Here is a 12,231-nt window from a genome sequence, read left to right on the forward strand (position 1 = left end):
CAGTGTAGGAAAAATAGTTTTAATTCTTGCAACTGTGATTAATTATTCAGCAGGAGATGGGAGGACGGACGATGTGGTGGGTGGTTTAATGAAGTGATAAAGTCAAGGCTGACAAAGAGGAAAGGCTGAAATTTTCTTGGATGAAGAAAGACAATATCGCAGTGCTTGCGCTAGGCAGCAGGTCATTGTTTCATATTTTTGTTGTTCATTTCACACGACTAACTACATCGAGCAAAACAAAAACAAAAAGACGAGCAATAAATATTCAGAAATGAATTGAAAGGACGTTACCCACACACCATAAAGAGGTAAACGCTGAGTCAGGTCGTTGAATGCAGATTATAAGAGATGTGCAGGCGATGTGCAGGATTGTCGAGTGTTATTATCACGGGTCTGTCAAACCAGAGACCGACCTGTCATGGCAGATGGTGGAATTTGAATTCAATAAACCTCTGGACTTAACAGTCCAATGATGACCGTGAACCCTGTCACGAATGATAGAAAACAAAACCCGATCCGGTTCATTCATTTCCTTCAAGTAACGAAATAAGGACTAGGAGCAGGACTAGGCCGTCCGGCCCTTCGACCCCGCTCCGCCATTCAATAAAATCATGGCTGATCTTTTTGTGGACTGATATCCTCTTACCCGCGCTCTCACCGTATCCCTTCATTCCTTTATAGTTCAATAAATATCTACCGTAGCTTTAAAAACGTTTACTGAAGTAATGTCAACTACTTCACTGGGCAAGGAATTCCACAGGTTAACAACCCTCTGGGTGAAGAATTTCCTTTTCAGTTCAGTCCTAAATCTGCTCCCTCTATGCCTTCTTTTCCTAACAATCTGACATCCCTGCCCTGTCTGGCCTACATATGACTCCAGACCCACAGAAAAGTGATTTACCATGAACTTTCCCCTGAGCAATTAGTGGTTGACAATAAATGCTGGCGCTCCAGCAATGCCCTCAAACTGTGAATGAATGAAAGGAATTAAAAAAAAGAAAATCTGCACAGCGAGGGCTGAATGAATCTCAGGCGAGCACTGACAGACCTTCTGTGAGCAGATCTGACACACGGTTCGTCTTGGCATAATGTGTGAGGATCGAAATACCTTTATTCTGAGATTCAAAGCAACCAATTCTATGTTTCTACATTATTTAAAAGTTAGGTAGGAGAGAATTCACTGGAAATTAAAAATCATCAAAGTTTGTCACACAATTGGAGAATTTCCAACTGAATTTAAACTGAACAAATGTTCTGATTCCTTCATCATTTGGGATAGGTGTACAATTTATTTTAAATAAGCAACATTCGCAGGGCAAGCTCAGAATTCCTTGGAAACCTGAGAAAATATAAAGCGTTTCTCACTTTCCCGTTCCCAGTGCAGTTGGACGTGGGTAACACATACTCAGAGACATTTTGAGGGCAATTAGCAAAGGAAATGGAAAGAATTGAGCAGTGTTTTCAAAGAGGTAGCACAGGCACCTTCGACCGATTGATGTCCTACATTTGTTTGGAGCATTAGAATGCTTTTTTTTGACACTTACACAGTAAACTATCCCTTTTGAATCATGGTAAAGCCGCATGTCCTGGAGTTGGGGAAATTGAGAATTCCGGTTAGATATTGTAATGAGTGACGCTTATTGTTGCCAAGTAGCCAGGGGAGCAGGATAACATCTAATGTTCAAATTGCCAATTTGCTGTGAATCGTTGCTTATTTCATCATTGTAGATTGAGCAAACATCTTAAACTCCTACAATGTTTTAAAGGGCGGACATACTTCGGCCGCACTGAAACATATTACTGCTCTCAACAGGGATCATAATGATCTGCAGTAAGTCGGCAGTGGAGGACTGAGCAGAACAATGAATACTGGTCTGAAACCTTCACACTCCTAACACAAGAATCATAAAGAAGCTCACTAAGGGTCCAGTACTTTGGTTTGTCAGCGTGTCCTTCTGTGTGAAAGCAATTCAGTTAAATTTAGGAAAAAAATAAGCCCACATTTGTTTGCAGCAGAAAGTACATTTCTTGTTTGATATGCATTGATTGAAAATGAGTTCACATTTCTAGATGTCATTTCTTTCGCAAAGTAGTGACAATTCTTACTCTAGTTTATTTGTATATGTTGAATTTATTTCGAGGTGCTGCATTGATTCCTGACACTTCAATCTTATGCCTCTATTTCAGGTAGCCTCGTCAACACTGAGGCCGAGAGCACAGGTAATTGCATTCCATTACCATATGGAGTAGAATCCCTATATTCTTCTGTTCTTAAACGAAGTTGTGGCGAAAATGTGTATGCTTTAATGTTCATATGTTAACCGTTTGACTGCACATAACTGAAGGCAGATGCAGTACTCCAGAAGGTCTGTATTTGCAGGATTCCTGGAGATGAGAGTGTGAGCAGCAATCTCCCATTCACACTACTGTTCCTAGGAAGCAAGATAATCAATAAGGCTTCCTGAAAAGGAGAGAGGGAGGGATCAACTACCATCCTCAGACTGTGAGTGAGCGAATGAGGGTTCCTGGAGAGGAGTGTTGGAAATATAAGCAAAACACACAGTGCTGCTGTCAGAAATGCATTGAAATTATTTCACTCAATAGTAAGTCGTGACGTCGTGATCACATGACTACGTATCCTAGAATATTTCTGGCTGTGCTGGATGGATGCAGTGTTTCATTTTGTTATTTTTTCACGTCGGGCTGTTCCCGTTTTCTCGCCAGTCAGTACTGAGAACGATGGAAAGCAGGCCATTCCTGGCCCGCTCCTCTTGGCTTTCCTAAATGTGAAACATTTTCTGAACACTTGCCTGAATTGTTACAGCTCCAACATAGCTCAGGAAGCTCGAAACCATTCAAGACAAACCAGCCCTTTAGATTGGCACCACAAAGAGGTCTTCCACCAAGGGCACTCAGTACCAGTGGTGTGTGCCATCTAGAAGATGCGCTGCAGAAATTCAGAGAAAGCTCCTGAGTCGGTACCTACCAAACATCCAACCACTTCCAACTAACAGGACAAAGACAGCAGATGCATAGGATAACCACCTGCTGCAAGTTCAATATCTAAACCATTCAGTAATCCTCTCTTAGAAATATATTACTTGGTCAGAATTTGGTCGCAAAAGTCTTCCTGCATCCACCTCCAGCACAGGAACGGCAGCGGTTCAAGAAGCCAGCTCACCACCACCTTCTCAAGTGGGTCAACAAGGGACGGGGCGATGAAGGCTGTGCCAGGTAGCGAAGTGCACGCCCCTTGAGTGAATAATACTAATTTTCCCATGTTGCCCGGTTAGAGTATTGTTGCTCCGGAAATATTTATCTCTGTGAGTGAGAGCCCCTTCATAAAACGACATTTCCACTTTCCCCAGACACAGCCCGTTTTCTGAGTGATATTGTGGCAGAGTGAATTTGTACCGTCCCCTCACAGTCATTGCACGGTGAACGGGGAATGTTGGTTGTGAAACAAGTCTTCATATTTATCCATTATGATCGTTCGTTTTTATTCCTATCTTTTACAGAGACTGTGAGACTGAGACTTGAGAATGGAGGCAGTCCTTGCGCTGGCCGAGTGGAGATTCATTACAAAGGACTGTGGGGGACTGTGCATGAATACAATTGGGACCTGATGGAAGCTACTGTTGTGTGTCGGGAGCTGAAGTGTGGGACTGCGGTCTCTGTGCTGGTCGGATCTCACTTTGGGCCAGGATCCGGACCCATTGTGATCGGAGACATTCTATGCAATGGGACTGAGCATGCTCTGCGGGACTGCCTTTCACCAAAATGGGGTCACCACGCCTTTCCACATGCCAATGATGCTGGTGTCATATGCTCAGGTAAAAATCGACTGCTGTCTTAATGTAGTTGGAACACAACCCGGTGCTGTCTGACACCAAAAAGGCACATGAAAATAGACCAACAAATGTCCAATAATTATGAACACCATATAATAGAATCACTGGATTATTTGGTATCGTTATTTGATGTGTTGAATATAGGAAGGAAATGGCAGAGTTAAGTCCTTGTTACTGTTTTCACTTCAGTGAAGAGGCAGGGCAGATATTCATTTTGATTTTGCCTGAAGCCATATTGATTGAGCTGGAAAGGTGGAAGTATCACATTTACAACCCAATGAACAACAAAACTCTGCCTTGTGTTGGCTGTCAGAATAACTGTGCCATTTGTCTGCAGGCTGAATGTCGCTTTCTCTTGGACGAGATGACGGTCGGGAATCTGGTGGGGAACAGAAATGGGGTCGACCGGGCACCAAGCCTGCACAAATTGATGGAACATTTTACCCATGAATGTGACAAATCTTCCAGTAATCAGATGAATATACATCAGCTAATAATGTGAGCTATAATTGTTGCAATTTTTGATGAATCTGTGCCTTTTTTTCAGAACACAGAGCTCCGAGGTTGGTCCCAGGAAATTCCCAATGCGCTGGCAGGCTGGAGGTCCAGTTCGGTGACACCTGGAAAACAGTGTGTGGTCTTGACTGGGACTTGAAAAACGCCAATGTGGTCTGCGCACAGCTTCATTGTGGAGTGGTCATGACTGTTTCAATCTCTGCTCATTCTGGAGGCAGTACTCTGCTCATTGGTAATGAGGCATTTGAATGTGTGGGCAATGAGACTCAGCTGCAGAAGTGCCCTCAGTCTTCATACACTCACCAGGATTGCAGTGGACACAACAATGTCACCCTGAGATGTTCTGGTGAGTACAGTCTTCATAAAAAAGAACAAATTTTGCTTTAATATTTGCAAAAGTGATTGAACTGTCATTCCTGACATTGCTCTAAGAGTATCAAATCTCAAATAATCATTGTAGCTTCCAGTTTACTCATGCACTGAATGCAATGTGACAATATATACATGCAATTATTGGAAATGGGGATGTTTCAAAATGTTTCCTCTTATTTCGGAGAAGATAACAGACTTCATTGAGTTTGTAACACGTATGCACTTAACTTATTTTATTACCGAGACCAAAATGATAACCGCAAGAAGTTCATGCAGATACATTTAAATGAATATTAAATTGACTGGGAAGCCTGTCACACTTCTTTTAACTTCAAGGCTCCCGATAATATTTTTGAACAACGTTTCCAGTCTGATTAAAATAATTGAACATCACTCTTCTGAACAAATTCTTCAGCAAGAATTTCCAGCTCACAGTACGCCATCATCTGACATGCGCCACCGAGGTCACTTGCTCTACTGCCATATTCCAAAATTATCATGGCGTCTGGAGGTGATCTCTGATATTTAACATTGTTTTGAATGTACCTTGCCTTAAAATCACTGTATATTTTACAATTGTGTCCATGTTAATAGTTGTCTGATTCTGTATCATTCCAATGCACACCACACCTCATGCCCTAAACCTTGACATTTATACACATTACGCCTCCAACGATGAGCTAACTGGAGAAACTTTATTCCTCATCTGCCTCATTCGAGCAAGTCACATTCTTGTATAACTATATCTCCGCCAGCTCCGTCACTTCAAGGCCAACAATTATTGTTCCAATACAAACTGGTTCAAAAAAATAGAAAATACAAACCTGTTTGTGTTCCTCAAGGACAATGACATCCTTTTTGAATTGTATGATGGACTTGATTCGTAGAATCCCTGCGGCATGGAAACAGGGAATTTGGCCCAACAAATCCACACCGACTCTTCAAAGAGCATCCCACACTGTCCGTGCATTTCCCGTGGGTAATCCACAAGAAGCACACATCCCTGGCACCATGGACATCGTAGGTTGGCCAATTCCACCTACTATGCACATCTTTGGACTGTTGGAGGTAACTGGAGAAGCTAGATGAAACCCACATAGACATGGGGAGAAGGGACAAACTCCACACAAACAGTCATCCTAGTGTGGAATCGATCCCAGGTGCCTGGAGTTGGTAGGCAGCAGATGTAACCACTGATTCACTGTGCCAGCCAATCACAGGGTCTGCAATTCAGACTCATAGACAGATATACAGAATACCCCGCAGCAGCTCTCTCTGTTCTATGCCGTTGGACAGTTCACTGATACATGCTGTTCTCCACTCCACTCCTCAGTTGTAGTGACCGAGACGACTCCTTCCTGAATCATCCACTGCATCGAACTCAGTTGTACACAATGGCTCTCTATTGACTTAAATTGAACTGGACAACTATGGTCGTAATATTTCTGCTTCTGCCCGAATTAAGTCTATTTACAAATTTATGTTTCAGTTGTATTTCTGCTAATTCTGCCAAGTTTTGTGCCAACTTCACCCATCTGAGCTCTTGAAGTGTTGGGATAATTTGTCAATGTGCACTTATTCAAAGCACTACTAGTGTAAAAATGAAAGCATTTAAATATATCTTACAAGTCATTTTCCAGCTTGCCAAAATGTCTCCCCCCCCAGCACCTTTACATGAGTTTGCATTTGCCACTTGACTATCCGTTCTGCTGTCCTTTGAATGCTCTACCAAAATTCTTCACTGCTGTAATTATTGATTTGAACACATTACTGCCTCGTACCATGAACTAATTTTGAACTGTTACTTTGTATCTTAATGCAAACTTGGAAATGTGTATGCCCCATTTGAAAAAAAAACTGAAATAAGCAGTTTGTAATTGATTTCCATATTATGTGATGTAATCTTTAAAGAACCCTGCTTTTCCAATTTTCTGAATAGTTTGTGCAACTGAGTTCCTCACCTTTCTGCAATAAATTTGATCCGTTGAAGTGCAAAGTAAGAAGTAGAAGGAAGCACAAGATTAGAGCAACATATCTAGGTTCTGCAGAAAGATAACAGTGGGCTCAATTGGACAATTAATATTGACATTGACATCGTGACAATAGCATATTCTAAGCAGTATTTAAACCACAGGTTGCTTTCTTTTCACTTGGATGCTTTGCATCTTATTCCAGAAAACGTCTTACAACACAATAATTATCTCAATTATCTGAATCTAAACAGCAGGGCAGATTTTTTGTTTCATTTGGGTGCATAGGTTTCTGGTTGTACAGCGAACTCTGTGCCTGCAAACTAAAAGTTAATCCTATATTTACCATCGACTGAACTCACACAAACATTTTGCTTTCCGATTGGATTGTAGGAAGGGTTGCTTGACTGCGATGTGATGTAAGAATAGATTTTAAGTCACTTATCACATTCAAGGTTCGTGTAAACATATTGATGCAGGACTGATATTTTTCTATACATATTGGCTGACATCGTAACGGTTCTGAAAACCATACTGACTGAAACATTTCCTTAATTCCTTCTTAATAATGAACGATTTAGCAGACAATTAATATGAAGAGATTAATCCTGTGAATCTTTTTTCTGTTTGTTCAAAAACATGGGGACATCCGGTTTCGCTAGCATAACTGAAAATTCAAACTAGTGGTGGTGATCAGAATTCAGGAAACACTGCATTTCATTGAGGATAGGTACATCCACAATGCTTAAGGAAGAGAATTGCAGAATCTTGTTCAAGCATTCGTCAATGTACAACAATGCCCATATAATCAGGATGAGGACAATCAGGTGGCAGAGACTTCAGTTTCTGTGCACCTTTGCTGGTGGTGTGGATGCCATTTTGTTAGGCTGTCTGAAGGACCTTAGCTGAATTACTGCAGTTAACTTTGATGGTGTCAGTTCCATGGTTGAGTATTCGTCGTGAATGCAATAAGCTTTTTAGACAGTGGACTAGATATAAATCATTCTGGTTTCTTCATCCCAGGTACCGTTCAGCTGCTGAAACTTTTCTTGCAGTTCAACTTAAATCGTATTTCTTTGATAAACCCGGATTGTGTATTATTCATAGTGAGCATGTTATGGGAGTCAGAAGATGCATTTCATGGAAAATCTACATCTTGCAACCAAACGTTGCTTAATGATAGGTACCAGAGCACATATTCTGAAATACACTACGGCGTGGTACCATCTGAAGAGTGTGCACTTATTTTTAAACACCTCACCTTGTGTTTTCGAGATCTTTTCAAACTTTAGTCCTGTTTACTGAATATTCTGTGAGATATGAACACTGCTTGCTCATTCACCCTCCACTGGAAATATACAAAGATCTAAAATAACACACACACGCCCACACACACGCACATACACGCAGTTCAGTTTTTAAGTCCATAACTTCATTCAGTTTCTCAGTATTGGAAACCTGCTTCTCATTGTTTTAAATGATCCCTGCCTACTGCAGTAAACATATTCATGGTCAGGATAATTTCCGATGTGTGGATCCTTTTCGGATTTATCCATGATCGTTCCATGTGTATTAGCTAGTTAAGTACTAAAATTCCAATTAAGTGAATTATTTTCATGAAGCGTGATGCAGGAGTTAAGTCAACCTTTCGAGGCTGAAATGTTACAGTTAGTAATGCTGGCATATTTGGTCCATTCGTTTACACCTCATTTATTGCAACTAATTATACTGGTAGCAAGTGAGCTTTATATCTAACATGTTGAGTTTATTTCGATTCCTTTGAATTTCAGACCATCTCTGGTGTGTCTAAGATATGTGCCATTAGATAAAAAGGAGACATACACAACAACTTTGTTCAATTTGCTCGATAACTACCTATCACATTTTTAGAATTTGAATACGTTATAAACAGTTTTAATAACTATTTGATGAACCGAGAAATGAGTTTCATTTAAACATATTAACATTCAAATTTTGTCGAGTTTAGCTAACAGAGTCACACCTGAAATAAACATAGAGAGCTTTCGAAAAACTCAGCAGGTTTAGCAGCATCTGGAAAGCGAGAAGCACAGTTAAAATTTCGAGCCTGGTGTGAGTATTCTTCAGAACTGAAGAACACACCATGAAGTGTCAGACCAGATCGGCAGCATTAACATTATTTCTCTCTCCACAGGTGCTGCTCGGCCGCCTCGGTTTCTCCAGTGTTCTCTGTATTTGTTGCAGATTTCCAGCCTCCAAAGTATTTTCCTTTAACCTGGCGTATTATTTGTTTTGGTCTTTTTGTGAAGGGGTCCACAGTGTTGTACGAGACACCTGTCACAAACCAAAGACAGAAATCTTGAAATTCTCGATGGTAGTTTAATAAAAAAAAACTTTTTGGATTTACTAGGAAGGAGGCTTGACTGGAGAAAGATGTAAGAATAAATTTTCATAGAAAGGGAATTTTTTCAGAATTGTTGACAAAATAGTTTAAGAGTTTAGATTGTTAACCTTCGCGACCAGGAATGTTTAGTCAGAGTTACGCAAATGATTGAAAATGCTGAGAATGTCTAATCTTTAAGGGGCAAGAGTATTCCATAAATAGACCCCCAAGGTCACAGAAAAGGAATAGAGAAGGAAGCCCCGGGACAAGCTAGTCGATCTGTTAGAGTAGTAGACTTACTCTGGATCTGGATCTCTTGCACGCAACCTGCAAGTTACTTGGAGGAGATGCCCTGTGGTAATGTTGCTGGGCTGATAATCCAGGAAACCCAGATAACGCTGTGGGGGGCAGGGTTTGAATTCTGCCGTGGCACGTTGTTGCACTTGAATTCAAAATATGTGACGAATGATGACTGCAAATAAATTGGTGAGGAGAAACCCATCTGGATATTCTGGTACTGTAGGGATTGATGATGCCATTACTTGCTGGTCTGGTCGAGGTGTGAATCCAGACCCACAACAACGTGGTTTATTCTTAACTGCCGTCTGGTCAATAAATGCTGCCAAGCCAGTGATGTCCTCTTCCTGTGAATGAATACATGTGACAATGTTATTTCACTGAGTTCATTGCAATCTCTAACAGTTGTGAAATGGTTAGACACATTGGTTTGTTTCATTTAATATTATTTTGTACTGAACTGACAAAATTCATGGATCAGATGACAAATAATGTGATGCGGAGTAGCTTCATTCATTTATTACGGGAATTAACGACGATTCTTACCCCTAGTTTACTTGTATCTGTTGAATTATTTTCTCAGTGTTGCACTGGTTCCTGACACTTTATTCTCATTTCTCTATTTCAGGCACACTTGTCAACGCACAGGTCGAGAAAACAGGTAATTCCACGCCATTACTATATGGAACAGAATCCATATATTCTGCTGTATATGCTCAAACACCATGTTGTGATGTTAATGTGCATGCCTTAATGTTTATGTGCTAACCAGCTGTCTGCATATAACTGAAGGGGAACGCAATACTCCTGAAGGTCCATTTTTTTGGATTGCTGGACAGTTGAGTGTGAGTGGTAGCCTGGACTCATATTGCTGTTCTCACATAGTGAGACAGTGAATGAATGTTCGTGGGGAGGATAGAGAGAAGGATCAGCTCCTACTTACATAGCTGTACTCAGAGAGAGAGGCAATATATGGATGGAAATTGAAGGATCAGCTAACAACACAGTGCTGCTGTCGGAAACTCATTTAAATTATTTCATTCAGATATGAGCAGTGAGATCATGGTCACATGGTCACGGAGTCCAGGAAAACAGTTCATCCCCACTTTCTCAAGAGATCATTCAGGGACGGGGTGATACGCTCGAGCTGAGGCAGCGACACCAACGTCCCATGAATGAATAAAGATATTCTTCTCACGTTGGCCTATTTGGAGTAATCACTTTTTTGGATACATTTCTCTGATCCTCGCTCTCTGCGAGTGATACCATTTTATAAAAAAAAGACCCTTACCTTATCACCTTCTCCAGCCAGTTTTGAGAGCGATATTGTGGCAGTGTGCATTTGTACCATCCTCTCGCAGCCATTGCGTGGTGATTGGGGAATATATACTGTAGTGGGTGTTTTCATGTTGAGATGTTGTGAACGTTCGTTGCTACTCCTGTGTTTTACAGAGACTGTGAGTCTAAGACTTGAGAATGGGGGCAGTCCTTGTGCTGGCCGGGTGGAAATTCATTACAAGGGGCTGTGGGGGACTGTGGATGATATTTACTGGGACCTGCCTGATGCTCAAGTTGTTTGTCGGGAGCTGGACTGTGGGACTGCAGTCTCTGCACTGGGAGGATCTCACTTTGGACCAGGATCCGGGCCCATTGTGACTGGGAAAGTTTGGTGCAGCGGGACCGAACGTGCTCTGCGGGACTGTCCATCAGCGGAATGGAGTCACTACACTAATCCGTATGCCAATCATTCTGGTGTCATCTGTTCAGGTAAAGATTGACTGCTGTTTCTATGTAGTTTAAGCACAGCCTGGTGCTGTCTGAAATCAAAGAATGCCAAATAATTATGCACATCGAAATGACAGATTCTCTGAACTGTTTGGTATCATTATGTAATGTGTTGAATATTTGAAGGTAATGGCAGGGGTGAGTAACATTTATCCTTTACACACCTCTGAGGAGGCAGGACAGATGTCCATTGTGATTTCATTTGAAGCCACATTGAGAGATCTTCACCACTGGAACTGTTACAATGAATAAAGTGTTTCAATATTTGTTTGCTGGCAGAATCACTGTGTGCCATTCATCTGCAGGCTGAAACTAGCTTTCTCTGGGACCAGTTGGGGGTCAAGAATTTGGGAGTGAACATAAATGCGGTAGACAGGGCACCAATCACACACAGATTGTTGGAGTGTGCGACGCCCGGAAATGATAACTCTGTCAGTCATCATATGAACGTTCATCAGTCAATAATGTGCGTTACAACTGTTGCAATCTCTTGTGACTCAGTGTTCTTTTCCCCCAGAGCACAGAGCTCCGAAGTTCAAGCCTGGAAATTCCCAATGCTTCGGCAGATTGGAGATCCAGTTTGGTGACAGCTGGAAAACAGTGTGTGGTCTTGACTGGAATTTGAAAAACGCCCATGTTGCCTGTGCACAGCTTCATTGTGGAGTGGCCGTGTCTGTGACAAGCTCTGCTCATTCTGGTGGTGGTACTGTGCTCATGGCTAATGAGGTCTTTGCATGCGCAGGGAATGAGACTGAGCTGCAGAAGTGCCCTCGGTCTTCTTCCAAATATCAGGATTGCAGTGGACACAACAATGTTACCCTCATGTGTTCTCGTGAGTACAAACTAAATGAAGAAAAAACCCCTTTAATATTTGCAAACGTGATGGCGTTGGGATTCCTGACGTTGCTTGACAGAGTCCAATCTAACCTAATCCTTAAAGTTTCTCATGTCATCATGCGCAAATTTCAAAGTAATAAACTGTACTCACGATTTTTTGGGAATTAAAATGCTTCGAAATGTTTGTACTTGTCTTGGAAATGAGATTTCATCAAGTTTGAAAACTGTCTGCACTCAATGT

The 12,231-nt window shown here is 41.5% G+C and overlaps 1 protein-coding gene across 1 annotated transcript in view; it reads left to right on the top strand.

Annotated features, from left to right (window-relative positions):
• The window catches only part of LOC132206805 (scavenger receptor cysteine-rich type 1 protein M130-like), a 68,523-nt gene that overhangs the window by 12,237 nt on the left and 44,055 nt on the right, over positions 1 to 12,231 (top strand). The window contains exons 2-7 of the mRNA XM_059641852.1: positions 2,188 to 2,220; positions 3,519 to 3,833; positions 4,399 to 4,713; positions 9,997 to 10,029; positions 10,821 to 11,135; positions 11,671 to 12,123. Coding sequence (XP_059497835.1) covers positions 2,188 to 2,220; positions 3,519 to 3,833; positions 4,399 to 4,713; positions 9,997 to 10,029; positions 10,821 to 11,135; positions 11,671 to 12,123 — 1,464 coding nt within the window. The remainder of the gene's footprint in view (positions 1 to 2,187; positions 2,221 to 3,518; positions 3,834 to 4,398; positions 4,714 to 9,996; positions 10,030 to 10,820; positions 11,136 to 11,670; positions 12,124 to 12,231) is intronic.

The sequence above is a fragment of the Stegostoma tigrinum genome, chromosome 43, assembly GCF_030684315.1.
Source record: "Stegostoma tigrinum isolate sSteTig4 chromosome 43, sSteTig4.hap1, whole genome shotgun sequence".
Lineage (NCBI taxonomy): Eukaryota > Metazoa > Chordata > Chondrichthyes > Orectolobiformes > Stegostomatidae > Stegostoma > Stegostoma tigrinum.